The sequence below is a fragment of the Cygnus olor genome, chromosome 24 (genome assembly GCF_009769625.2).
Source record: "Cygnus olor isolate bCygOlo1 chromosome 24, bCygOlo1.pri.v2, whole genome shotgun sequence".
NCBI classification, from domain to species: Eukaryota; Metazoa; Chordata; class Aves; order Anseriformes; family Anatidae; genus Cygnus; species Cygnus olor.
Window position 1 is genome coordinate 835,705 of NC_049192.1, and position 27,296 is coordinate 863,000.

A 27,296-nucleotide genomic window follows, 5' to 3' on the forward strand; every position below is an offset into this window, starting at 1 on the left:
TCATTTTCTGATACAGGTTTATAATGAATTTTGACTTAAAATAATAAGCAGTATACACAACATACAAGTGAGTTTTACAGAGAGATGCTGTTGTACCCATCAGCTTCTGAACCTACCAGTAAGTTCACAGATTCTGTTTGCTTTCTCTAGCCCTCTGTGTCTGCAAACGTCTGTGGATAGCCTTTGTCTTCTTGCAGTCATTCAGGCTTCAGTTGACAGTTCACAACTCTGCTCGTCATCCTCACTGGGGAGATGGGAGAAGACTGTGCAGGAGTTGCTCTCGTTCAGCGAGTGTCAGTAGTGCAGCTGGGGTCAGTATGCCAGGTCTGCTCGAGGGAAACATGGAGATCTTGAACTTAAGAATTTGCAACACCCTTCCTCTGGCCTTGCAAAAAAAAAAAAAAAAAAGCAAGAGTGCTTTCTGCAGGAGTTTATTATTCTGAACTAGTGTTGTTTTGCTGGTGAAACTTCACTGTAAGTTCTCTGGCGAGATGCAGCATTCCTCAGGCATTGCATCCTGACGATGGGTTCTCCATGTCTATCAGGTGCACTGTCCCTTTGCAGAGATAACAACAGGCAACAGAAGTTTCACAGTTGAAGCAAGGATTGCGGACTCCTCCTAGGGAAGGGATTAGTTTTGCTGAGCAATGAGAAGGGTCCACAGTACCTCCTGGGAAATGTAGTCCTTTCTTTAGTGCTTTGCAGAATCAATTAAATAAAAGCCATGCAGTTGAACTACAGCTCCCAGAACGCCATGGCCCACGGGGCACAGGTGTTCTAGAAAATTGGAAAGGTTGGGGGGGGCTTTGCAGCTGACTCTTCCCTCTGCTGCTCTCGTCTCTTCAGGTCTGGTCCAACCACTCAGCCCGTTTTGGTGCTTTACACGTGTGCACGTCCACAGTGTCCTCGCACTCCTTGCAGCGCACGGCACAGCACCAGTGGAACTTGCACTCGCACTTGGTGACGCGAGTGACGCGCGTGGTGTCGTACCCCCGCCCGCAGCACATCACCTCGCAGCCGTCTGTCCCGCGGGACATCTTGTTGCACACGCGACCTGCGGTGCCCAGGGAGCCTAGAGGAGGGAAGCGAGAGTCGGTCAGGACCTTCCTCCTCCGCCTCCCTCGAGTGCTTCCTCCAGCCCCCCCACCCGCAGCCAATGTTTACCAGCTGAGCCCTCCGCAGGGCTCTTTTCTCGGCAGATGAAATCTCCCTGTTTCTGATACAGCACACCCGGACGTGCTGCAGTGTGCTGCTACACGAGGGGGCTGGGGGTGGTTGTGCAGCATGTGCTTGCTCCGCTTTTGCAGCGTGGGTCACACGCCTGGTCCGTGCTACCCCGGCACACGGCGCTGCCTGCAGCAGGCAGGGCGGGCTCTGCCCCGCGCTGCCCTCCATGCCTGGAGAAGGCCGGGGCTCAGCCTGTGCCCAGGAACAGGGCGACTGTGGCTGGGAAAGCCAAAATGCCTCCTTGGTGTGGGCCTGCGGCTCGTTTTAGCAGGGCTGGAGCAAGCGGCTGCCTTCCCTGCCAAGCGCCTTTGTGCCGGCTGCCATGGGAACTGGGGAGCATCCCTGGCCCTAGCCGTGCTCTGGGCTCTGACAGCCATTGATCCTCCTTGCAGGGGCTCAGCAGAGACACTGCCTGCCCTGCCCCTCATCCCCGCCTCAGGCTGCGCTCAGAGATGCACCAGGCTGGCCCACCAACAGGCATTTAATTTAAGGGATCTTTGCTCAGCAGAAGAAAGGCTCTGTGCTACATAACTACAAGAGGCCTACAAGGTTTGGGTCTTTGGTGTAAAGCCTGGGGATTTTGGACAAATCCCTTCCTGCTCTGTGCAGATGTGCACACCTCGGTGTGCTGCGGGGACATGGCACAGTGACCACCAGCACCCCCCAGGGCCCTGGGGGTACCCAGCCCCTGCTGCCCAGGCTTGGCTTCGGAGCTGACATCCCAGAGGGGTCTTGCCAGGCTGGACTGTTTGGGAGTTGCAGGCCTGCCAGGAGGGGAGGAAGAGCTGCTTTTAGGCAATCATGGGTGTTTTTTTTTTGTTTTTTTTTTTTTACCTGCTGACTTGTCCATCACGCAGTAATCAGGTGAGTTCTCAAAATAGACCAGGTCAGTCTTTGTGGGCTTCCTGAAGTTCTTGTTGGCCACGGTGAAGCCGGTGCCATCCTGGTTCATTATCACTTGGATGGCCCCGTTGTATTTCTTCCTTAGGTAATCCCCTGTTTTCCGAAAATCTGACATGGCCAGCCAGCAAGTCCTTAGTGTGCAGGAGCCGCTGACTCCGTGGCATTTGCACTCCAGCTTCAGGAAGCGTTTCACAGCCTGCGAGAAGAGGGAGGCCGTGAGGAGCGGCAGTTGCCCCACGTCATTGCCCCCAGCCCTGCAGAACTCCTCAGCTCGGGGCTGCCCCGCTTCGGGCTTCCCAGTGCACGAGGGCAGCCTGCTCCCAGCCCCCTCCTTCAAACAGGCCACAGAGAGCCTGGGAAACTGCTATTTTGGCTACCGGTGGGGCCCCGGGGGCAGTGAGCTCTAGGAATCGGGCTTGGCAAAGGTGGGAGGGCTGCTGGCAGTGCAAGCCCTGCCTCTGACCACTGCGGGCCGAGGAGCGGTCCCAGGGTCACTGATGCCAGCCGGAGCCTGCGGAGGGGTGCTGGGGGGTGGGTGCCCTGCCTGGCATGGTCTGTCCCACCCCAGCCACCCCCACCACCCACGGAGCAAGGAGCATCTCCCGGCGGCACTGCCAGGCAGTCCCCGTGGTGCGGAGGTGTCCCCAGCAGCGCCGCACTCACCATCCTCCCGCAGCGGTTGTTGTGCAGGTTCATCAGCGCCCGGGCGTCCTTCACTTTCTTCTCCTTGGCGTCCACGAAGGCTTTGGCGAAGCGGATCCCGTAGTTGATGTTGTCGCTGCAGCCGCCCCAGTCGAACTCCCCGCGCTCGTCCTTGGCGCGGCCCCGCTTGAGGGGGTCGCAGCCGCAGGCCTTCAGGTCCCCTTGGCTGCAGGCCCGCGTGATGGCGTACACCACCCCCGCCGAGGAGATGGCGTAGACGAAGGCGGCCTCCCTGCTGCCTGCAGTGCGGAGAGAAGGGACAGGGAGTGAGGGACGGGCTCGTCCTGGGCACGGGCAGCCCTGGAGAAGGGGGCGCGGAGCTGGCAGCACCTTCGGTAAAGATAAACTGAGTCCTGCCCGTCCCTGCTGCCTGCACCGCTCAGCTCCGGCTTCCCCAGCACCCAGCCCAAGGGGAATTTTTTGCTGAGCTCACGGAGCAGCTGGGGGGCCTGAGCTGTGCTACTGAGCCACTGCTTTGTTCCCTTACCCCGTTCCCTTACCTCATCCCCTGTCCTCCCAGCAGCAGCTCCTGCTGGGTGCTGGCACCAGGCTGCTGACAGGGCTGCCGGCCCGGCCCCCAATGGCCGTGGCTCAGCCGGGCCCATGGGTGCTGAGGCCAATGGCCTGGAGGCTGCTGAGCACGGGCGGTGGCAGAGCCGGAGCATGCGGGGACAGGCGGCTCCCATGGGTGCTGCTGTCCCCGCAGACGGGGCGGCTGCCACGGGGCTCCCCGCGCAGCCCAGAGTGCTGCCTGGCGCTCTGCGTCTCTGCTTTGAGTTCGCAGCTGTTTTTATAATGTTGTAAAAGAAGCTGCAAATCAAAACCATGTTAGTCTTCATTTTGAGAGCCTTTGAAAGCAACTTCAAAGGGAACAGAGCTCTCTCTGGGCCTGGCAGGATGGGGCTACGGAGAGGAGCTTTCATCATCCCCTGTCCTCAGCATCCAGGAGGGGATGTGGGGCTGGAGCGGCGGCGGGACGCGGGGGCCGAGGCCGAGCAGGCCGCAGCGTGGCGGGGTGAGCGCCGCGGCCTGGTGCTCACAGCTCCCCCCTGCCAGCTCCGCTCTGGGGCTGCTCCGGGCCTGCCCTGCCTGCGCTGCCCCCGGCCTGCCCCGCTCGCCAGCCCCCGCCAGCTGGGAGCGAGCCCCCGGCGCCCTCCCTGCTCAGATGTCCTCCAGATGAGCGGCTACCGGTGCGTCAAAGCTGTTCCTGCTCCCAGCCGTGTTTGATTTGGGGTGGCGTGGCTGGATGTGCCCCGGCCTGTCACGTCCTGGGGAGCAGCATCTGCGCTGCAGCGGGGCACCACGCGCGCTCCCCGCGCTCCTGCTCACTGCGGGAGCCCTCACAGTGCACAGCGGGAGCCACGTGCTGATTTCTGCTCTGGGAGTGCTCCCATCCCCATTCCTGCCCCCATTGTGCCCTTCCTCTTCATTCCTTGGGTACGGCCCTGCTTTTGTAGAACAAAACATGCCCCGTGGTCTGGAATGGGAAATACAGATGGGCAATACCCAGTCCATGGGTATCCTTTAGCAAGCACCAGTGGAGCTTGCACTTGCACTTGGTGACACGAGTGACGCGCGTGGTGTTGTACCCCCACCCGCAGCACATCACCTTGCAGCCGTCTGTCCCGCGGGACATCTTGTTGCACACGCAACCCGCTGTGCTTTAGCAAGCATACCTCATGATTCCCCACCCAGCCCCTGACTGAGTCCCACCTGGTGAATTTTGACCCCAGGGACTTGGAGCTGAGCCTGGCTCAGCGAGCGAGGTCCCGGCCTGCAGACGGGGATGGGCGGGTGGCCCCAGGGTCTGCAGCAGCGCTGCTGGCACCTTAAGTGCCCCACTCCACCTTCAGTGCTTCACAGGCACCGTGTCGGTGTCCCTGTCCTCACCTGGAGCCGGGAAGGACCCTCCTGGTCCCTGCCCTCCCTGCAGCGCTGGCGTCTGCCCCGTGGCTGCCGTCCTTCTGCAGGTCGAAGCCCGAAGCAGTGGCTGGAGCCTGAGCTCTGCCTTGGCTCCCTTGCCATGCAAGGGAACAGCGAGTTCCCACGTGAACTGCTGATTCCTGGCCAACCCTGCTCTCCAAATATTTATATATCCCATTACTGTTTACATATGAGCCTGTTCTCTGGAGGTGTCTCCTCCTTCCCCCTTCTCCCCCAGTGCTCCCCCTGCTCCATCTCATCTGGTGCAGCTATTTCAAAAGCAATGGTCTGCTCCCATTACTGCTTGATTAATTTACAGGGAAAGGCGAAGCTCTCCTCCGGCAGTAACCCAAGCCACCGGGCACGGCAGCGAGCGGGAGCAGAGATGCTCCCAGCCGCACACTGAGGCCAGGCACGGCCCCCAGGCCTCCAGGCGGGTGGCAGCAGGAGCGGGGACAGCGTGCGGTACTGCAGCCGGGCGCCTGTGGGACCCTCCCCAGGGACGAAGAACTTTTATCCCACCATGGAAGAACTTTTATCCCAACCCCCTTTTTTGAGACATTTTCAAAATGTTACTGCTAAACAAGTGGCGTCCATAGCCACCTGTATCTGCGTTTCCCATCACGGCGCAGACGTCCCCGGGTGGGGGCAGAGGGCACGGGGCAGCACCTACTTCGCAGCATGACCCTGCCGAAGACGGTGTGGTCCCGGTCCAGGGTGCTGCAGTTCCAGCGGTGGTGGCGGAATTGGTGCTGGCACTCCCGGATCCACTCCTTGGCTCCCTCCCCGACCGACTGCATGATGTCGGGGTACCTCTGGCACAGCTGCCGCTGCTTGTTCACCAGCCCAGGGATGTTGTCGCAGATCACCCTCGCGCCCAGCGCCCCGATGTACCTGCAGGAGAGATGGGGCCGGCGTTAGCGCCTTGTGCTCGGGGGCTGGAGGTGCAGGGTCTGGGGATGTTCTGTGAAGGGGAGTCCCCAGGGGCAGCGGAGGAACTCTCCCAGCCTCCGTCCCTCCATCCCAGCCCCACGCTGCAGCCCGGCCCTGCTGAGCACAGCGGGATGGAGCCGAGCTGGGGCCGGCAGGGCCAGCACTGGAGCGGCTCCGCGATGCCGCCCGCCCTCCCCTCCGGCTGGGGCACTGTGCGGGGACGGGGGTCCATGGCATCAGCAGATGATGGACACCACTGAAGATGGACATCCAGGGCTAGGCTGCATCCCCCGTCCTGCCTGCGTGCTGCCTGCATCTCGGCCTCCTGCCGTGCAGCAGAGGGGTGGGCAGGGGTTTGGTGCAGAAAGACAATGTGCAAACACGGCCTGGTGCGGCTCGCTGAGCCTAACGGGCAGCCTTCCATGGAACTGAGGGGGATCCTGACTACTTCCGCACCCAGCAGCCCTCGCTGCTGCCTCGGGCCAGCACGGACAATGGAGGCGAGGTGGAATTTTCCATCCCCATCCAGCCCCTGCCTCTGCCGCCTGCTCACCCCAGCCAGCCGCAAGGCTGCTTTGTGCCGGAGAATGATTTTTGCCACATACCATGGAGCTGTGCTTCTGGCTGGAAGGGAAGAGGTTTGGGTGGGATTCAAATGTTTCAAACCCCCAGTATGGAAATAAGACCCTCCCTTTAATAATAATAAAAAGCAATAAACTTGGGCAATATTTCATTGTCTCTCTCTCTCTGGCTATGTTCTATCATTTCTATCAGCCTCACAGATAGCTCAGGAAAGCCCTGTGAACACAGAAAGCAATGGGATCTTTTCCCTTTTTTTAAAATATTTTGTTTAAATGCTGGCAGAAGCACAAGGTCATCTCAGGCTGGAGCTGAGGATAACAAACCCAGCTCCCCATGGCTTTGCGAGCCACGGCGCTGAGGGCCAGCAAATGTTACTTCTGCACCCCTGCTCGCCAGCCTCTCCTCACACAGCAGTGGTGGTGGGTCCCTCACGGCCCTCCCCGGTGTCCTTTTCCCACCAGCAGTGGGGGCTCCCCGTGGCAGAGGAGGAGGAGGAGGAGGAGGAGGAGGAGGAGGAGGAGGAGGGTTGGAGGCCGCATGCTCCTGGTGCGATGGCGGGGGCACTGTGGGATCTTGGCCGTGCCTGGCCCAGCTCAGCCTGCTTAGTCCCAGGTGGGGACAGGGACATGCACGTGTCCCTGCTGGGGATGGAGTTGTGCACGTGTCCCTGCTGCAGCTGCCCAGGGCTGGGGGCTGGTGGGGGGGGCTGCAGTGGGTGCAGTGGCGCTCTGGGAGGAGGCTGTGACAGAAGCCGCAGCTCATCCTCACTGGGGGGAGAAGAGATGCAGGGAGAGCTGGAGGAGGCGAAAGGCTCCTTGATGGGGCCCTCCCCATCAGTTGGCACAGGGGGGATGTCAGCAGGGGCTCTGCCCGATGCCGGGCAGGGGAGGGGGTTCCACTCCACTCCAGGGATCCTGGGGACACGGTGGTGCCGAGCACCACCCCAGGGACCCAGACCCAGGGAAACCCTCCAGAAAAGGTAAACACCAGGCATTCCCCTTTTTACACACTGAGCTAATTACTTCTCCTGTTATTAATTCTTCTGCCAAATATCCAGATCCGAGCAAATGCTATCAGCAAGAAAGTGGAAGGAGGACACAGGAGGAGGGCAGAGACACCTGCCTGCAGCAAGCACCTCGCTACTGTCCATGGGGCAGGCATCCGCCTGTTCTGCTCTGGTTGTGGGTGCACACCACAGGCAGATGATCTGCAGCGGTACCTGCAGGCCTTCACCTGCAATTATGTACTGAAACCCTTCCCAGAATGGCTGTGGCACTGGAAAGTGGCATGGCACAAGGGGAGAAAATTCCTCTTTTGTCTTGGAAAGCCCACGGTCATAGCGGCGAGACCTAGCTCTTCCATTTCGTCGGAAAGTCTCCAGTGGGGTTCAGTTACTCTGAAATGGAGTGAGACAAGAACATTGAAAAATTTCCTGCCAAGCAGAATTTTGGGAGGGAAAAAAAACACAACAAACATTTGTTTTGGATTGATTAAAGCATCCCTTCTGATCTTGTTTCTAAAAATCTATGACATTTCAAAAACATTGAAATAGGAAATAAAAAGGATGTTCTGAAAAGTCCCCAGCTGCCTTATCAGAATGGTCTGCTTCATTTTTTAGAAATGAAGTTGTGCTGGAAGTGGCAAATTTCTGTGAAGTGTTTTACTCTTGGGGAATCTGCATTTTACAGCCGGAAAAAAATACCCCAAACTTCAGAAACAGCTGCGAGAGCAAAGTGCTGCTACGTCCTCAGGGACTGCTCGGTCCTGGGCTTCTGGGTGCAGAGAAACACAGGTGATGGAGGGAGGCAGGGCATGTCCCCATGGGCATCCTGTAGCAAGGAGGGGCCAGGGCAGAGGGTGGGAATGGTTAATTATGTGCAGGTGGGGATAACGAGCCCTGTAGTGTCTGCAGAGCCCCTTGCTACAGGCAGAGGGGTTTGCTCAGCTCAGGCCTGGGGGCTGGCACCGATCCCTCTGATGGCCTTGTACCGTGCTGTGTGCTGCGTTTCCCGTTTGCTCCTGGAGCTCAGCTCCCAGTGGTGCTGGGAGGTGGGTGCGGAGCGGTGCAGGGAGCGCTGTGCTGCTGCTCGCCCTGATGCACCTCTGCGCCGCCTGCTCGGCGTCGGCTCCTGCAAGGAGCGACCCGCGCGGCACCAGCACGGACCAGACTTGGTGCTCCACAGGCAAGTGCTTCCTGAGCCTGCGTGGAGAGGAGGTAAAGTGGCCCCAGCTTCCCGCTATCTTTTCTCTTCTCTGCAAGTAAATCTGCTGCACGCAGGCAGCCGGCGATGTAGCTGAGGCGAGCCGAGCTCTTTCTCAATAGCCTGCAAGCGCTGGCTGCTGCGGTGCATTGCGAGAACAGGAGACAACTGTCACATGTTGGCTCCCAGTTGTTTTTCTTACTCTAAGAGTCTGCTGACTTCTACTCTTGTAAACAAGGAGAAACCTAAATTGCTTCTAAGATAAACATGCAAATCGGAGGCAGACGCATCTATTTACTTGGCAGCATGCGTTTTGTGCTAACCCCCTCCCAATGCTTGCCCCTGCATTGTGTGCGCTCTGCTTCCGCGCTTCCCATGACAGCGTTTTGGCTCCCCAAAGGGCTCGTGGGCTCCTTGGGGTGCTCTCGCGGAGCTGTGTGGCCCACGCCACTTCTCTGCCCTCAGTTAAGGCTGCTCTGGTGCAAAGTCTCAGCAGCTCAGAGTTCTCCTACCCACTGCTGCTCCCCTCCCTGCGGGGTAAGGGGGCGTTTGTGCCACTGCGTGCTGGCTGCAAGGTCCGGGGATGTGCAGCACAGTGTCCCCGGGACCAGAGGTCCATACGCCTTGCTTTGACTTCGTCTGCCTGGTGTTTGGGAACCTCTTTCTGGATCGATAAATTGTGCTTTTGGCACCAGCCCCCTGTTGCTGAGCTCTTTAGCAAGAAAGACCAGAAGCCTGAGGAGAAGGGCTGACTCCCAGGCGTGGCAGCGCGCAGACCGAGAGCTCCGCCAGAGTCCAAGGCGCCCGGCGATAGGCGGCTGGGAACCTCTCCTGCTGGAGCGAGTGAAGCTCTGCCTCAGCCTGTTCCAATGCTGCACAACCCTTTTGGTAAAGAAATTTCTCCTAATTTTGCTTAATTCCTAATCACTCCCCACCAATGCAACAGCAACAGTGCGAGCCTGCTCTGTGCACCGAGCTCCCAGTGAGGGCGAGGGGCTCCTGCGGGGTCGTGCCTTTGTCTGGACCCCGCAGCAGGTATCTGGTGGGAAATGGCTCCTGGAAAACAAGTTCTGAAGAAAGAAAATGTTTCATGGGAATGGGTAAACTTCAGAGGACCCAGAACTTGCTATAGTTTGTAACATCTCTGTAAGGTCAAGGTGGTGTTGAGAAATATGAGTGCTCTAACTCAATTTCTAATGAAAATAATATTAGACACTGCTGTATCTAATATTTTATATGGCATTAAAAAACAAAAAAAACACACACTATTTGAGCTTTACTTAGTTTCAAGAGGGAAAGTTTTGGAATTGGCATTCTAAGGCAAATCTTAAAATTTTATTTTTTTGTGCTCTGCTTTATAATTAAAGCAACTGTTGAAATGTTGGAAGTCCCCACTGTGGGGAATCAGGGTTGCACCAATACCATTAAAGGCACAATTCTGAATTAGAATAATCATAGGTTAAATTTACCCTGGGAGAGGGATGCCCACGTGAGCAAGTTTGACGATGCAGGAGAAGAGGATGCTCAGAGGATCCCCACCGCTCGTCGGGACAGCTCGGGGAGATCCTAAGCGAGGGCAGCGGCTGCTGCTGCCTGCTTTGACATGCAGGGAGCTGAGGCACGAGGCTTTTTGTTTGTCGTTTGTTAATGCAGAGAGAGTTAATGGCTGAAAAATGATGGCGGGTTAATGTTTCCTCCTGAGGATCCTGAAACACCTTGCAAAGTATTTGTAGCTGCTGTGCAGGGTGGGAACAGAAGTGCCCGGGGGCAGACACGGCAGCACAAAGCCTGCTTCTGACAGTCGCAGCCAGCTCTGTGGCTCTGAAATCGTGGAGAGATGCTGCTCCGACCTGGAGGGGCTGGGAGCAGGGTCTCCAGGCAGGTGGCAGGCTCAGCTCCTCCATCCCATCTAACAGCCTCTGACCTGAGGAGCTGCCACTCGTGGCCTGGCCTCTCCCACCAAACACAGGGCGCTCGCCGCTTGCTTAAGACAGTCGGGTCAGATTAAACCTCAGGAACCCCTGCTACCAAAGTTGCTCCCTGTGGTTCCCTGCAGGCTCCCTCCCTGTCCCTGCAGGGACACGGGCAGCTGCACGCTGCTGCAGAGCAGTGCTCAGGGCTCTCCATTTGCCAGACCACGTTTAAAACAACAACAACCACCAAAAAAAGCAAGCGAGGCAGCTGAAGAATTGTTCCCAGCCACGCGTTCGGCATGCCTCTGAACCTGATATAACCGATGGCCAGCGGGTGGGCGCCCGCTGCCGTGCCCTTGCCTGGGCTCTGCCCCTGCAGGCGGGGGCCAGGAGGTGCCTGGCACAGGGTGGCTCTGCTGCTGCCCTCTGCTCCCGGGGCACCGCTGCTGATGGGGAGCTGAAACCACCGCCTGGCTCGTCTGGGCTCTCGAGTGCTGCTGGAGTCCTTCCCCTGGGGAAGCCGATTCATTTACCCACTGCTCTCGTGAGCACGCTGGTAGTCCTGAAAGATTGACTTGGGAGCCAAGCTCTGTTGGCTTCTGTTCTCTTTCCTTCCCAAGGAGTCGATATGAAATGTGTTTTGGTGGGAGGCTGGAGAGCCCTAGGCAGCTCTTAGTTGGGAGACGAACCTTCCAGATAGGATCAAATCCAACATCCCTGTCTCTCTATCTGATAAAGAGCAAATTCCGGAGAGCCTGACAACATTTCGCCTCCTCAAGTGCTTTGCATACTTCCCATGGAGATTGTGCTTTCCTTCCCCTGCTCTCCATGGCTGTGGGTGGACAATTTATAGCCAATTGCAAAGCACTTTGGGTTGCAAGGTGCTATAGACATTTGAGATATTATTTTATTATTGTAAACTCTGAGTATTTTATTAAGCCCCACTGGGAACAGGGCCATCCTGGCCTGCTGGAATTGTTAACGCCTTGGAATGATTAATAGTCCTAATTTCCTCACTTAGAGCCACTACTCTGTACGTTGAGAGCGTTAGTCTCACTTGAATGGTTTTTAATATCATAATGCTGGGCCACTACCAGTGCCATTCAAATACTTCTCATTTTCTGCGCTGTGATCTCTTTTCTTGTGTGCCACCCTTCTTCCCTGTCGCATGCCTTCAGTTCCTTGCCAGGGTCCGCGCCCTGGGACCTCCCCATGCAGGCGAGCAGCCGGGGACGAGGCTGCCCTGGGGGTGGTGGGACACAGGGGGAAGCTGGGTGCGCCTGCGGAGCTGGTGGGGGGGAAAATCAGGAAAGCTGAGGCAGAAAAGGGCCCCGGTGCCTTCTGAAATAACGACCGCAATCTAGCACTGTGGTGGGGGAAAGCTGTTCCTCTGACAGATGCCGGCTGACGTAGAAACACAATCCAAAGTGCTCATCAAAATTATGCTTTATCCTTTCAAGTAACAATTTCTTTTTTCCCCTCCCCAAATCCCAAAGCACTTTGCCAAGAAATGCGGAGGCAATGCAGTTGCTGGTGGCAAAGAAGTTTCTCTTGTCCTTGGCGTATCGCGTGTGCTGGGGCGAAGGCTGTTCGGAACAGGGGATGCCTGTTTTAGCAGGCCCGGCATGGTCTCACCTCATGGTGGTCTGTAGGTGCTGCTGAAATTGGTATTAGTAATAGTGAAAGCTAACGAGTTTGGAAAAGCAGAAGGAATTTTTTTTCTTGTGCGTTTCTTTTTTAAGAGACACTTGCTATAGGTGAAAGTGACCCTAATGAAAAATGAACTAAGAAATACAATTAGGATTATTATAACTGAGTGGAGTGACTGAGAGAACCCATCTGTTCCAATACACTCCCAACACAGAACACCAGGACTGCTACAGAGGCCAGGGAGTTCATTCTCCATCAGTCTGATGTTACTCTAAAACTTATTTTTCAAAGCGAGGGCTCCCTGGATGGCTGGGGCTACGAAGCACTTGGGGATAAAGACTTCCTGGTTGCTGACCTCCCGCTGTTAATACCGAGCAGAGCACTTTGCCAGGACAAGCGCTGGGCCCCCCCAGACCCCTGTGCGCTGCTTGCCCTCCCTGGGGTGGCAGCTCCTGTCCCAGGAACGTGCCTGGGACAGCCCCGGAGCTGAGCCCATGGGATGGAGCTGCGCTGCCGCAGGAGCAGTGTTGGAGGGAAGCAGCTGGTGCAGGGCAGCATCGGGGCCTCCGGAGCCACCGGCCTCCGAGCCGCTGCCGCAGCCTCCGCCGACAAGGCCCGGAGAGGTCGCTGAGGGTCTGCCCGCCCGAGGCTGGCACCGAGGGGAGCCGGCAGTGCCCGCGCTCCCCCAAAGGGTTACACCGGCTGCCTGGGAGGCTCGTGCATGCAGCTGTCTTTCCCTTGGCTTAATTTCAAACATTCCTATTGATGCTATTTCCCCTCCCACACACCTCAGTGTGATGCCTGTTTAAACGAGCGTCTCGCTCATATATCTGATAACCACGCCGACACGTGGCTCCATTTCTCCATCACTCTTTGTGCCCATCCACGGCACCTGGGCCAGGACCCAGCACTGGTGCTGGGATGGAAACGCACAGCAAGCCCTGGAGATGAGCAGTGGCAGAAACCACTACTGCTGCCTCCCTGCCGCAGGGACAGCATCCCCGTCCCCACGTACTGTGCCTGTGGCTTCGTCAGGCACTGGGCAAGGGCTGGGCACCCGCTCCTGGGGCTACTCCAGCACGGAGAACATAATGCATGCTTTCTCCACAAAGCGTTTTTTTCTGCCCTCGGCACGTTTTTCCCTGCCTGTGATCCCTGGGCCCCTTGGCAGACTAAGGCAGGGAGCTGACACGTGGCGCTGGCTGCCTGACGGGACAGAACATCCCCCATGACGCCTGCCCGGGTACTATGCCCCGTGCCCAAACGCCGTGCTCCAGGCCCTGACCTGCCCCAATCCCAGCAGAGCCCCGTGCGCGGCCAGATCCTGCAGGCTGCTCGGCCCCAGCGCAAACTCGCGCTGCTCTTCCTTCCCCAGATTTGTTTTATCTCTTTGGGAGCCTGATGCCTCCCATCTGCTCCAATGCCAGATGAAATTAAATATTTGTAGTTTCCAAGGGCTGTGGTTAGCAATAAACAAGTTAGCTAACGAGGATTTGGTGTGTCTGGGAGGTGGGGGGGATTCATGTGGGTTTGCAGGCAAGCGGGTACGTGTGAGGGTGGGGTGCGCGGGGTGTGTGTGTATACAGCTTTGTGTACATTCTTCATTAACCAAACCTTCGGTCTGAAATGGCTTTCCACACTAGAGCAACCAGCAGGGCTCTCAATAGCGAGTAAACTCTACTTAGTTATTTACACCAAGTTTGTTTATTGCACAGTTTATGTTTATAAGCAACATTTGTCTAATCTTCCAAATCTTTCGGAAGGAATTTTGGAGGCCGCTTTTGGGGCCTGACGCTGCCTCGCAGTGCGACCAGGCCTGTGCTGGGCACGGCTCCCTGTCGCCCGGCCCCACACCGCGGGTGATGCTGCGCTCCCTACCCTTGGACGCACTCAAGTGTAAACGGGATTTAGGGATTTTCCCGTTGCATTCCTTTTTAATTTCTGTCTGTATTTCAGCTGGTATTTGGTTGCTAAGTAACGTTTTATAGTTTGGGAGCTTTCTGCATGGATGCTGCTCCCCCAGCCACGTCCATCCTGTGGCCGCTGGTGGTCCTGGCAGCGCCGCCCCGGCACCCGCCCCAGCCCCTCTCTTCCGCTACGAGCCCAAGCACACGCACGTCCACAGACACTTTTTCTAGCACCAAAGTTCACCAATTCCTGAAGTTTTTGTAAGGTGGCGGGGGCCGTGCCTGACGTCACTAAAAATTAATAATTTGCAGTTGTTTAGAAGAAACATTTGGTTGATATTTCCTTTCCATGTACTCTGATCAGAAGTGACCTAGTTTTTTCTATTAATCTACTTTAAAACTTGACTCTGAAAATGAGAAGCATTTCCTCTATTTCCACAAGTTTATTGTGTGTGAATCCCTAGAAGAATTTGGCAATAATAATAAAAATAAGGAACGATGATGCACCACCAAATGTATTTACTGTAATATCAGTAGTGCTAAAGATGTGCTTGGAAACCTATGCAAATCACTGAACAACTTTTTCCCAAACCACAGCTGGTTGAAACCATTTTCAGTAAAACACAATTTCATCTAAACACGCTGTTTGATCAGAACCGACATGTACAGCAGGCAAGCATTTGTTTCAATGAAGGTTTTCTGAGGAATGCTCTGGTCTAAAAAAAAAAAAAAAAAAAGAGAGAAAGTACAACCAAAAATGTCAACTTCTGAGTTTAATATATTTGGTTTAAATTTAAAAAAAAAAGTCATATTTAACGACACTGGGACCGATTCTGCTTTATGGAAGAGGTCCAAAGAAGTGTGCTGGGCTCCACCATGGCTTAAGGAGCACGCTGGGCTGGGTGGGGGCACTGCCCCGCTCCCCGGCTGAGCCCCTGCCCCCATCACCAGGTTGCCCCGGCTCCTCTTTCTCCCTCAAATGAGAGGCTGCCAACCGGGGAGTCAGCCTGCAAGCTGAGAACACAAACTGCTGTGCGAGCTAAATCTAGCTTCCTACAAATAAGCCACAGCTACCGAGGCTTAAAGCATGGCTGGTTTTGCTCCCGCTTGCTGGGTAGAGACGCGCATTTGGAACTGGGGCCGACACCATGGTCATTGTGGGGAGAAGTGGGGTACAAAAGCAAGGAAAATGTTTTTCGCGCTGTCCCTAAAGAAAGACTTTACTCTTGTGAGCTGGTATCGGGGTGCCTTAGCAGAACTGTTCAGCTCTGGGCAGAGGGCTTTGTGACCGTGCCGTAGCCTGGTCTTTTTCCAGTTGCTTTACCCTGCGCACCTACTCCTGCGCTCCAGCAGCTTCCCTCTCCTTCTCCTGCCTCCTTGGTAATGAAGAGAAATACTTCGACTTCCCCGCTACCCTAAGACTCTTCCTTCCTCAGCTTTTGGCATATCAGCAACATCACCTTCCGCGCAGATGTTGTCCTGTCTTCACCAGCCCTGATGGGTGGGGGCAGATAGCGGCTGGAAGCCAGGCCAGTCCTGTATCAACCTGATCCCCGCGGCCGGTGACTCGTTTTCTCACCCGGTGATTTCGGTTCCACGGGGGCCGATCGGGCTGCAGGAGGTCTCCCGGGGCAGTGCCGGGAATGGCACCCCTGCCGCCAGCTGGGCTCCGGGCTGCCCCTGCAGCGCCGGTCCCTTCCCCTTCTTCTCCTCTCCCCCTTCCTTTTCCCCTCTCCCCGTCCCGGGAAGCTCTCACCGAGAGCCTCGAAGCGCTCCCAGCCCCGGGCAGTGCTCAGCGGCACTTAACGAGCTCCAGAGCCACCAGTCCCCCCTCGGTGTCAGACGGATTGAATTTGATTAAATTCGGCTTCATCCACCGCAATGTGCTAATGATGATGGGATTGGCGCGTAAATTGGTGTTTTGCACAAGATTAGAGAGGGCTGTTACAGGACGGGAGGATACCGAGAACTTTTCTGCAGCAACGGTGTTTTTTTTCCTCCCCTCTTTAGTGTTACTGAGCTGTTGAAGCAGCAAAGGCTTACTTGAAAAACTTCCCATTCCCAGTTTTCCTAATTACTCTCACTCTGCAGACATGAATTTTCATTGTTACAGGAATTAGGACAGAAGGAGATCAGTTTCTAAGAGGCTGTGTGGCTCCTCTCGCCACAGCTCCTCTGGCATTTTCTATGGCATCACTTCCAGCTGCCACGGAGCCTTACCGCCTTCCAGTGAGGGAGAGCAGTGCCCCGGGAGCCCACGAGCAGCTACCGTGCAAGTGCCGGGGCGACAGTGCAGCCCGGAGAGGTTCGGGAGAGCCAGGCTGCTCCCCGCCCGCAGCGGGTTAATCAGGGCAGCCCCATCTCCCCCTGCCCGCGCTGCTTCCCAGCTGCAGCTCGTGCCGAGGGGACTGGTCCTGCTCTGCCCTCGCTGCCTTTTAAAGGGCCGGGCGGCGGAGCGGGCTCCCGGTGCTCGGCTCCCAGGCAGACCCCGCGGGGTTCTCCCCGAGGGCCGCGCAGGTGGCGGCGCGGAGCCCGGCGGGACCAGACCCGTCCTGCGTGGGATCCCCGGGGGAGCCGGGGCCCGGGGGGAGCCGGGGCTGCCCGGCTCGGCCCGGCCCTGCCCGGTCCCGCAGCGCTGCCCGGGGCCCCGCGGCCGCTTCCCGGCCCCCAGCCCGGCTCCCCCCGAGCGCCGCGGCTCGGCTCCGCTGCCGCCCGTCGGGGCGGCTGGGGCCGGGCTCTCCCGTGCCGGCGAGACACTCACCACCACGAGGAGTCGGCGCGGGGCGGCAGGGCGAGCAGGATGAGGACGAAGGGCAGGTAAATCCGCGGGGCCGCGCCCGCCGTCCGAGGGAAGGCTCCGCACTCCGCACGCCCGGGGGCCACGGCAATCCCAGGAGGCGCTTCCAGGCGGTTTGTGCTCAGCATATCTCTGCGCGGCGCGCTCCGGCCGGAGGAACGAGCGGGGCCGGGGGCCCGCCCGCGCTCCCCTCGGGCGACGGCGGTGCGGGCGCCGAGCCGTGCCCGTCACTGCCCCGGTGCGCGGCTCCCGGCTCCGCGCGGCTGAGCGAGCCCCGGCTGCGCCCCCGCGCCGGGAGCATGCTGCTGCTGCGGGGGTGGGCGGCGGGGCTCCGGGGGGGCGGGGGGTCCCGGGGCTCAGCGCCCCCCGAGCGGAGCGGGGCGGGCGGCGGGGCCGGGCCGGGCCATGGAGGGCTGCGCGCGGAGGGCGAGGACGCACTGGGGATGGGAGCGCGGGGGCCGCGGCCAAATATTGACAGCTCGCGGCGGGCTGCGGGCTCTCATTGGGCAGAGTCAGAAGCGCGGAGCCGCGGCTCCGGCCGGACCGACCCCCGCCTCCCCGAGGGCACGGCGGACAGCCCCCTGCGGGCCCCTGCCCACCGCCCGCCGCCCCGCAGGGCAGCTCCGGCCGCCGCGCCCCCGCCCGCGCTCCCGCGGCCGCCCCGTCGGGGTCCGCCCGGGGCAGGGGCGCAGCGGCCGGGCGGGATGCTCGGGGCCGCCGCCGGCTCCTGCCGCGCTCGCCCCCGCCAGGTGTCACTGCAGGGTGGGAAACGGCCGCCCGGACCCCGCTCCGCGCCTCTCCGCGCCCGCGGGGCGGGCCCGGGGCAGCGCCGTGCCCGCGGCTTCCCCGGGCCCCCGCGCTCCGGAGCGGGGCCGGGGCAGGGCGCAGCCCCCGCGGGGACGCGCGGTCCCCGGGCAGCGCCGTTCGCCGTCCCCGTGCGCGGGCACCGCCGGCCCCCGGCTGCAGCCCGCCCCGTCGGGCCGCGTTTGGCGGCTGCGTGCGCCCGGGGGGGTCTCCGATCTCTGCTGGATCCCTGGGACCGCGGGACAAGGAGGGCTGGCGGAGGAGCTGCCCTTGACTCTAAACTCTCCTTCCTCCCCAGGTGTCTGGTAGCTTGTGAGGGCCGGGGCTGGGAGCTCCCCTTTCCCTTGTGGCCCTTGGCAGACCGGCCCTTCCTCACCCTGGTGGTGAAGGCATTAGTCTTACATGGGTAACCTCTCTCGTTGCTGGCACTTCCCTAGATGCCTAATTTTTCACTGGGACCACAGCCCCCAATATCTGCTGAAGTCCTTTCAGCATTGCCGGAGCTCTCAGCCCTCCCCTCCCCTCTGCCCCACGAGCTTTCTGCTCCTTCCTTCCGACTCCTGTTGTTACAGATCAGAGCGGCTTTGCTGGCCTGGGAGAAACTGGGATAGAAACTCACGCTTGGTTATAATCCAATTATACTTCTGAAAACTGCAGCAGCAGAAAGCGAGTGCTGGTAGGGTGCCGTCCTTTTGTCTGAGAGCCTAAATGAAATGTTGCCTTACAGCTTGTTCGCGAAGCCGTTGCACTGAAAAGGCTGATATTTATAGAGTATTGTGGAAGGCTGTGCATTTGTTTAGAAGACCCATCAGAGCAGATAGCGTGCTGGGGTCTCTGGTGCTTCTAATGAAGATTGTGGCTGCTGCGGGACAGCATGAGTGTCTGCCTGATGGGCAGAGCCAGGTCCTCGGTGCCGTGGCACTTTGCAGCAAGGCGGTGCAGAGCTGTTACTCGCTGTTGGCATCCCGTGGGCTGTTCTCTGTTACTCGGTTGGTTTTCATTCAAAGAGAAGAGACCGAGTTCTCTGCATCCCCCTGTTGTGGGGAAGAGGAGAGCAGATTTGGCAGGTGGCACGTTCCCAGGTGCTCATTTGGCTGTGTGGATCTCAGCTGCGTCGTGGCACTGGGCAGAACTTGGACCCAGGCTGCAGCAGCTCCAGCTTGGGAGGGGAGGGTGCTGCTGGGGGGCTTGCAGCTGAACGTAGGTGTTGGGGTGGTGCCCTTAGGCCCGAATTCACAGAGTTTTACTTCCAACGGGCGGCATTTCTGTCCGCCTGGTTCCTGACTATACTCAGCAGGGTCTGGCTGACAGCCCAGGCCATCGCCCTGCCTCCCCATTTTGTATCGGGCTCTCCCTTCCCTGCCTGCATCCCATGGAGACTCGGTGCAGCGGGGCCAGCCCTTGCTCTTCTATCGGCCGCGGCTTGGCCGGGCAGGAGGCTCGCATTTGATCTTTCACTCAAATTAGCAGTGCGCTCGGGATGTGTGTGTGCTTCAGCCACATGAGCTGCCTGGAGTAAATAAACAAGGCTCTGCTTTCAAAGGCTTTCACGATTCATTAACTTCAAAGGACTGAGCTCTCTGTTTTCCTTGCAGGTTGGTCGCTCTGGGGCTTGCTCCCGGGTGCTGGAGGTGCGGTGCTGCAGTGTCTGGTGCTGGTTTGTGCCTTGTGTTGGCTGCCACTGAGCACCTGCTGCACATGGTGCTGTGGCCAGGGACAGAGGGACAGTCCCCTTGCTCGTGCTGCCCCTGGAAAAGAAAGCAGCATGTGGGAATGTGCAGGCAGGGAGAGCCTTGGGCATTCCCACCCCTTGAGCTGCCCTGTAGCTGGTGTCCAGCCTGCGCAGTGCTTGGGCACTGGCTGGGGAAAAGTTTGCAAGCTGGGGGCACGTACCTGACCCTGCTCTGCAGCAGTCTCCCCGTCCCCTTCCAGAGGTGAGGGCGGTGTGCTCTTGCCTGCCCGTGCCACCTTCCCGCGGGTGATGGCGGCTGTGCTCTGACCTGTGAGCAGGGCTTGCTCTGGTGCGTGAGCGGAGAGGTCGCCCTCACGCCCCAGCTGTCTCCCCACGGCAGCGCTGGATTCCTGCTTTGATTGTGCAGGCACAGGTGCTGGTGCCGTGCCAGGAGCGCACAGAGCTAGTGGGGATTGCAGAGGGATTGCTGCACCTCCAAAATGCCCGTGCTGGGCACAGCTAGGAAGCTCACCTTACATGTGGCAGCCCCAGGAATAACTTGGAGCCTTGCATAATCGCACCGCCTGGAACCCCAATGGGGAAAATCGCTGTCCCAGGATAACCCTCAGTGCCAGGCCTGCTGACCTCATGTGAAACCCATTTTCTGAGGCAAGAAAGCCCTGTTATGAGCATGTTTATTGGGAACTTATTTGGGGATGGACTTTGTGGTGGGGACCGTTTGCTCCTGTGCTGGTTGGTGCCCAGCCCCTGCCTGCCACACAGGGCATCTCCCCTGTGCTCGTGGCGGTGCAGCTGCACCCAGAGCTCCTCTGCTCACCCTGTGTTAGGCGGCAGGGGAATGGGCACGGGGAGCTGCGGGCATTGGTGTGCCCTGAGATGGGTCATGGTGTTGTCCTTGCAGTGTCCTGAGCACATGGCATGAGATGCGTGGCGCTGACTTCCCAGAGCGGCTCATGCTGCAGTGCCCATTTGCTTCCCCTCCACCCCGTGGCTCCATGGCCATCATTGTCCTCCTCCAGCCCCAGTGGCTGGGATGGTGTTTGGGCAGCAAGCTGAGCTGCAAGCAGGCATAAAGCTTGGCTAGTGGCATTAAAAAACCCTGCATGCTGTCAGATGCGGCTTTCCACCCAGGAGACTTTTTTTGCCTTCCTGGAGGCAAACAGATCTATCTGGTTGTCAGATCTGGTGCTCTGGGAAGAGCCGAGCTCACCTGCAGGAGCGGTCCCAGTGCAGCTCGGTCCGTGCCCTCCCCACCTGCTCCTCGCCCCGCTGAGCTGCGGCTCCGTGTGCGCGAGCAGCCAGGTTCAGGCGGATTGCTGCAAACCCAGTCGCGTTAATCATAGAAGTCACCAAAGGCCAGAAATGGCGCAATATGCCTAAAAATACCCCGACTGCGCCAAGCAGCCCCGATTTTCCGTTGTCTTGCAGAGGCATCTGTGTATTGTGTGTGCGGCGGAGAGCGAAGGCGAGCATGCCGAGGAGAAAGGCGGCCATAAATCCTGCCGGCCTCCGCGCTCGGCTGCTCCCCTCCCACAGACCGCAGCGTCCCGGTGCTGTCTGGCAGGCGCGAGCCCCGTCTGTCATCAGCAGATCAGACAGGGCTGAAATTTGACAGGCCTGTGGAAAAACATGGGGTGACATCACGCAGAGACACCAGCCCACTGATTAATCTCCAGGGTCAGTGGCTGCTTTATTTATAACCAGGCCAGTGTTTGAGTTGGGTTTTTGCAGCAAGGAGCGTTCATAGCGAGCGGTGCGTGAGCCTGTCCTGTGCCGCTGGGCACTGCGGTGTCCCCAGAGCTGGGGCAGCCCTGGCGGGGACACCCCCACCCGAGCCACCACTGGAGAGGCCAAAATGGGGTGTAGGAGTCCGCGGGAGGCCAGGGCCTGGCTGCAGGGGCCGGTACCGCTGCAGCACCGTGTGCCTTGCCTTTCCTTCCAGCCGCTGTCTCTGCTCCTGTGGCTGTTCCTTGCCCTGCTCCGGGCTCTGTGGGGGTTTCCTGTTGTTCACCCCAGCACCCGCTCCCAGCACGGCACTGCTCTCCAGGCGGCCACTCAGCTCCACGGTCCCGTCATGGTGCAGGCAGCCTCCCCAGGAAGGACGGTTTGATCCACTGAAACGCAGCACATCTAACTTGAAATGTTTTGTGAAACTCTGTCAGGCTTTCGGGGAAAAGGAACGCGGTCTTAAGGGCACAAATGTTCCATTTCTTCACTTCCAAAACAATCCTCTCCATTTCCAAAGCCTGTTGGTTCTGTGGTTGTTAAGATCTTTGTTCTACTTCATAATGCAAAACAAAATCATAGTTAAAATAATATATTTAGAGTTTATCAGTTGAAGCGCTTCAAGCCATCCATTTCTCTGGGCTTTCTTTCACAGATAACCTGGAAAGCTTCTGGGGTGGTGGGTGACTCTGAATTGGAACAGAAACAGGTTTTGAAATATTTTGCAAAGCCAGAACTTCATCTCTGCTGCCAAGTGGTAAGTGGCCAAGGGAAAAAAAACTATCAGGTATGTCTCTAACATTGTTTCTTGTGATTAACAAAATGGGAAATAGGGCCAAATCCTGCACATACTTTGACTGTAGTGCTTGCACAAACATGCTGGTCAGGTTTTGGCTGGTAGGATCAGATGTAATTAGCTGCCTCGTACCTAGGGATGTGGGCTGTTGCTGTCAGTGCAAGTGAGGATTTATGTTTCCTATTCCTCAGGAATATGAGCGGTGCCCAAGTATTAAGAATAATCATTTCATTAATGTAGGGGGAATTTCTTATCCTGCGCAGCTGATAGCAGCGGTGGATGCGGCAGAGCTGTGGGTGCGGTATGGTTTGGTACATGCCAGTGAAGGCAATTCCCTGCTTTTGTCGTCATCCTGGATTTGGTGCTCGCTCCTTCTGGGGCTCTGAAACCTGGACTTCAAGTTAGCCCTGGTGCCCGTGAGGAACCCGACGAGTTTCACCTTGCCCAAAGGTATGCAGTGTTTAATGCCTTGTTTTACACAAGGGGCGTGACATGACATGGCCCTCCTTGGCATGATGTCGGATAAGCAGCTTGGCCAGCACAGACTCGGCAGTGAGTGCACGCCGTTACCTTCTCTGTTACTTCATGACCTTGTTCTGCTGCCAGCGTGGCGCAAAGACCTGCGAGCTGAATCCATCCGTGCTGACCCGGGCTGGCTCCCTCCCAGAGGCATCTCCAAGCATCCCCAAGCTCTTGTGGAGATACGTGTCGTGGGCTGGTGGCAGCATTGCAGCTGGCTTTCGTGGTCCAAGTCCCCACTCTTTGTTCTGCCCTTCCACACGAGTGCTTTCCTTACCCCGTGGCCAACACAGGGCACGGAGGAGCCGGCTGCGTGCTGCCAGCTGTGCCCTGGGACTTGTCACCTGCTGGTGGCTTCCACGGCCCCGCTCACAGATGTGTAGCTCAGTGTGGTGGGGAATGGGGATGAAAGGGGAAGGTGGAATAAGCAAGGAAGTGTGGATAGCCCGAGCGTAACTCCAAACTAGGGAAGGAAATGTACGGCACATAGTTCTAACCTTATCGTCAAGGATGGACTTTAAGTGCTTCTTCAGTGACTCATAGTCCCCGAATGGGCTCGAAGGACTGTCCACTGAAGTGAAAGGCCAGAGAAACCCAGATCAGATAGCAGATTATTACAAAGCCCACGTGCTTGCCTAGCTCGGTACATCTGCCAAGTCGGCCCCGAGGCTGCTTGGCCCTGGTGTGGAGGCAAGGCAAGAAATCAGCTTTTCCAGTGTCACTGGGGGTGAGCAGGGGTGCCAGAGGCCCGGCCGCAGCACAGGCAGCACCTCCAGCTGCTGGGGGCTGTGCTGGGAAGGTGCGGGCACTGCCTGGGCTGGGGCTGCCCCTTACACCTGCTGTGCAGCACGTGCTGCTCGCTGGGGCTGATTCCTGCTGCGCTGTGTTGGCGAGGAGCTGCTGCGAGCTGTGCCCATCCTGGGCCAGGCGCTGCACGGAGCTGGTGGCGGTGCCAGGGACGAGGGCTTCTGATGAAGCACGGGGCATTTGTGAGGTACAAGGGCTCATGCAGGAGCCAGCAGGAAGGGCTGCAGTTGAACACAGGGCTGGGGGTTTAGCTTGGCCCTCAACAACCTCACCAGCTTCCTTCCACGGTGCCTGTGCACAGCCTGGCAGGGCAGGTGTGGGGACAGGGCGGGAGCACGTGCTCTGTGCTCTGCGGGGGCCAGGCTACTGCTGCTGGGGGGTGTCCTGCCTGAGCCTCGTCTGGGGGGGACCCGACCTACCCGGAGCTGCTCCCCGAGGGCAGGCGGTGAGCAGGAGAGCAGCCAGTGTTGGGGCTGCTCTGGCTGCAAATCCAGCGCGCTCTGCAGGTGGGACCGCCGGAGTCCTTGCTGCTCTCCAGCCTGGGGCTGCGCCTCCTGTCCCAAAGCCTCTGCAGGAGACAGCGTCGCCCTTTATTTCTCTTCTGAATTGTTGGGGTCCCCTTCTGATGGGTGGTAGAAATGGCTGTTACACATAACGAGAATGCTAATTGTTGTTAGAGTGCTGAGAGCTGGTAAAGAGTGTGCATATGTGTGCATACACACACGTGTACATTCTGAAAAATTATATGTGCTGGAACCTCTGTAGCATGAGAGTTGAGAGTCTTAATGAATCTTTGTTGCTGCAAGGGCAACATTCTTGGGTCTGGGGGAGCAGGGACCTCTTTCTCCTTGTGTTTATCCTCAGTACTGGTGAATCTCCTACAGGTCTCACTGGGACCATGCTCCACCAGCATGGGTGCGACTGCATTTCCCCCCAGGGAACGTGGGTTGGCCCCAAGCTCAAAGGCTCAAAGCTGGCATCTCTGGTTCTCGCCTCTGTTTGCTGTGCATGGGGAAGGCTGGTGTCCCTTGTTCCCTGGCTCCAGGAGGTGAGGACGAGAGCAAACAGAAACCATCTAGAACATACGTGTTACCAAGCTAGACTTGCTTTAAGAAGCCCTCTCTATATGGTGCCTTATATGAAAGATGCTGTATGGTTCAGAGGTTAACTTTTATCTCAAGCTCAGCTAGAAGCTGAAGAGTTTTAGCATTTTTTTAAAGTACCAGGAAAAAAATAATATATATATCTAAAAGAGAGGATAAATTCCGATCTCTGTTACGGTGGTGTTAATGGAGAGAAATTTAATGAAAGTCTGCAGAAGCTTCTGATTTACTCTCATGTAGGATTGGACAGAAATAGCCCAAAGAACCTCATTGCTGCTGCCCAGATTTGTCTGCACAGCAGTGAGCTATTAATGCTGTTTCCTCGCCTTTGGTCAATACATCTTGCAAGGCAGGAGGAAGCTGGATTATGTCTGCAAGTGGCCCAGTGTCATGCTATGTTGGATAATGAACTGTGGCTAAATTGGATGTGCTTTCAGTTGCCAGCCCCTGTGAAGTCTGACAAGGAGTCAGAGGAGCAAGCTGTGCTTTCAGCCCCAGTGTGCCAGGAACAGAGGCATTTGCTCTGATAGCCTGCGTGCTGATGTGTCAAGAGCCAGTGCCAGGTAACGTTAGCTACTGTGGAGATTGGAGGCTGAAGCAGGTGAAATCCATTGTTATCCTAAAAATTGTACAGCACTATTTTGCTTGGTGCTTCCCCATGCCTTAAAAATGTCTGGTCTGGTGCAAATCTGCTGTTCAAGGAAATGAAGATGTCACAGAAAGCAGCATCTCATTGAGCTGTATTGATGATTTGCATTTGACCTGATTATTCAGTTAATCCTCACATGTGAGGAGTGTGTTTGGGAAGCATCCAGGCCGTCTGGAGGAACGCAGTGGAGACCCTTATGTAGGACACCTGAAGGTTTGTGCTTCCCGGGAAATTGAGGGTTTGAGCCAGAGTTCCCAAAGAATGTGGGAAGATCCCCTTGATACTGGGGGTATCATGTCAAGCTTTGAAGTGGAGAAAGCTTGCTGGCACGCTTGGTGCTGCCTGGTTGCGTGGGATGCCCCTTGCAGCACCCAGCATTTTGCGGTGGGTGTGCTGCCAGGAACGCGGCTCAGCTGCTGCTGCTCACCCCGGCCCTGCAGGGGCCTCCCAGAGGAGGGGGCATCCCAGCTCTGCAGCCCTGCCCTGTGGGGCCACGTCTCTGGTGTGCAGGCTGGGGTTTGTGAGGGTTTCGGCAAGGTCTCGATGTTGCGGTGCAGGAGGCTGGGGCAGCTGCTCAGCCCCATGTCCCGGTGCTGCCTGGTGGGATGCCAGAGGTCAAAGCCCCTCTGGGTGGTGGAAGTGGAGCCTGGTCCCTGGGCTCACCCGGTGTCAAGGGTTCGGCCCAGGCCTTTATTGTGATGTTTCAAACAAAAGGCAAGTGCACCTCGCAGCCCGGGGATGTGGCGGGGGCTCTGCGAGCGGGGCTGTGGCAGCGCCGGTGGCTGCGCTTCACTGGCGGTCCCGGGGCATAATCCTATTAGCAGCCGAGCTCTGATTCAGCTGCCCTGCTGTACGGCTAACCCTGCCAGCAGGAGTGAACATTATCCCCTTCCCAAGGGAGGTGTCTCCGGCCCCTGCAGGCACAGCCCGTGTCTGGAACACTGCGCGATCTCCCCGTGCCTCTGCGAGCCTCGTGCTGCTGCAGAGGAGGTAGGGGAAGCCCACGGCTCCGTGTGCAGCAGCCCTGCTTTCGCTCAGGCTGTCTGCTCTGAGAACTTTTGCTCTTCAGTATGGTCAGGGCATCGTGAGAGCTGCCGAACTGATCCCCTTCAGTGCTGCACTAGAAGTCCTGGTCTGCTGTAAGGGGCTGGTGCTCGCTCTGCTTCCGCAGGCTGGAGGTGCGGGATGGGGCTCTGTCCTCGTGGCTCTCCTTCCTGCCAGGGGCTCCCTGCAGCTGCCGGGGGTCTCCCCATGGGAGGTTTTTCTCTGTTGCCATCTTTCCCTCCCCACAGGTTCCCTGCAGCCCCCAGCTCCTCTCGCTCCATCCTTGTCCCTCCGCTCCTTCTGCTGGGCAGATGAAGCTCTCGGCTGCGCCGGCCGGGCGCTGCTCTGCAGGGAGATGCTAATCAGTGCCATCGGCCGCTGCTTTGATCTGGGGGCAGAGCAGGGTAAGCGGGGCCGTGGCTGTGCTAAACAGATGGAAGGGGCTCTCTGTGTTCCTGTCTGCCTTCTTTTTGATGTCTAATCCCCCCTCGAGTGCCGGAATCCTGCCTGCTGGTGCCGGGCTGTGCTGCGGCAGGGCTGCAGCAGGCGATGCTCTTGTGGCTGGTGCTGGGTGCGGAGCCCTCTGACGGTGAGGTCAGCTGCGGAGCGCTGGAGGGGCTGTGAGGACAGAGAGATGCTGGAACGGCCTCTGCCGAGTGGTGCACGTTCCGCAGGGTCATCCCATGGCTCCGGGGTTCCTGTGTCCATCACAAGGCCAAAGCTGTGCCACATTTGCCGGTGCCGGGTGACATCCAAATGACCCGAGGGAGCGCGCCCGCTGCTGGGACCTAGCCCTTGGCTCCCCACCAGCACACCTCCTCGTAACGTTGCCTAAATGCGCTGCAAATCAGCCAGCAAACAATTTATCCCCGAAGTATTTTGGAGATGTCACTCCAAGAATGTTAATGGTGCGTGATTCACGGGGTCCTGCATGCTGAGAAGTGTGTGGCCGTGTGGCGGGCTCCCGCGGGAGGGCTGCCGGGACAGCATGTGGGGGGCCGGTGATTTATGAGCGATGGGTCGCCTTGGCTCTTGGACCCTGCTTCCCTCTAGTGCAGCACAGCAAGCTGGGGGAGAGACTGAGGCATTAAGCTGGCAAGGATATCGTGCTTGAAACTTGTTATTTTTGGATAGAGTTTCTGAGCCTCCTCTCCCCCCACGGTATTAAACACGGTTGTTTATTGGAGCTGACAGCAGAAACACAAGCAGTTGTCGGTCGCTTCTGCAAAAGCAGCATCTACCGGTGGTGGGGTGAGCGTAACGGAGCTGATGACTAATGCAGCTTTGAATTTTATATGCATCCAGCTAACAGGTCCCATATGTTGCCCCTTTGCAGCCTGAGGGGGGGTGGTTTGCTGGGTGCAGGACAGACCTGGGGCAGTTGTGCTGCTTGCCCTGGGACCTGGTGGCAGCAGCAG

General features: G+C 57.9%; 1 protein-coding gene and 1 long non-coding RNA gene across 2 annotated transcripts in view; one reads left to right on the top strand and one right to left on the bottom strand.

Annotated features, from left to right (window-relative positions):
* On the bottom strand, nucleotides 1-17,305 carry WNT2B (Wnt family member 2B). Its single transcript, XM_040536278.1, has 5 exons — nucleotides 16,703-17,305; nucleotides 5,429-5,649; nucleotides 2,794-3,071; nucleotides 2,062-2,326; nucleotides 1-1,072 (listed from the first exon to the last, which is right to left on the bottom strand). The coding sequence occupies exons 1-5, from the start codon at nucleotides 16,864-16,866 to the stop codon at nucleotides 843-845; spliced, it is 1,158 nt and encodes a 385-aa protein (XP_040392212.1). The 5' UTR covers nucleotides 16,867-17,305; the 3' UTR covers nucleotides 1-842.
* Nucleotides 16,627-27,296, top strand: part of LOC121059423 — a 20,820-nt gene continuing 10,150 nt past the window's right edge. The window contains exons 1-2 of the long non-coding RNA XR_005814568.1: nucleotides 16,627-16,758; nucleotides 22,020-22,206. This is a non-coding gene — a long non-coding RNA (uncharacterized LOC121059423). The remainder of the gene's footprint in view (nucleotides 16,759-22,019; nucleotides 22,207-27,296) is intronic.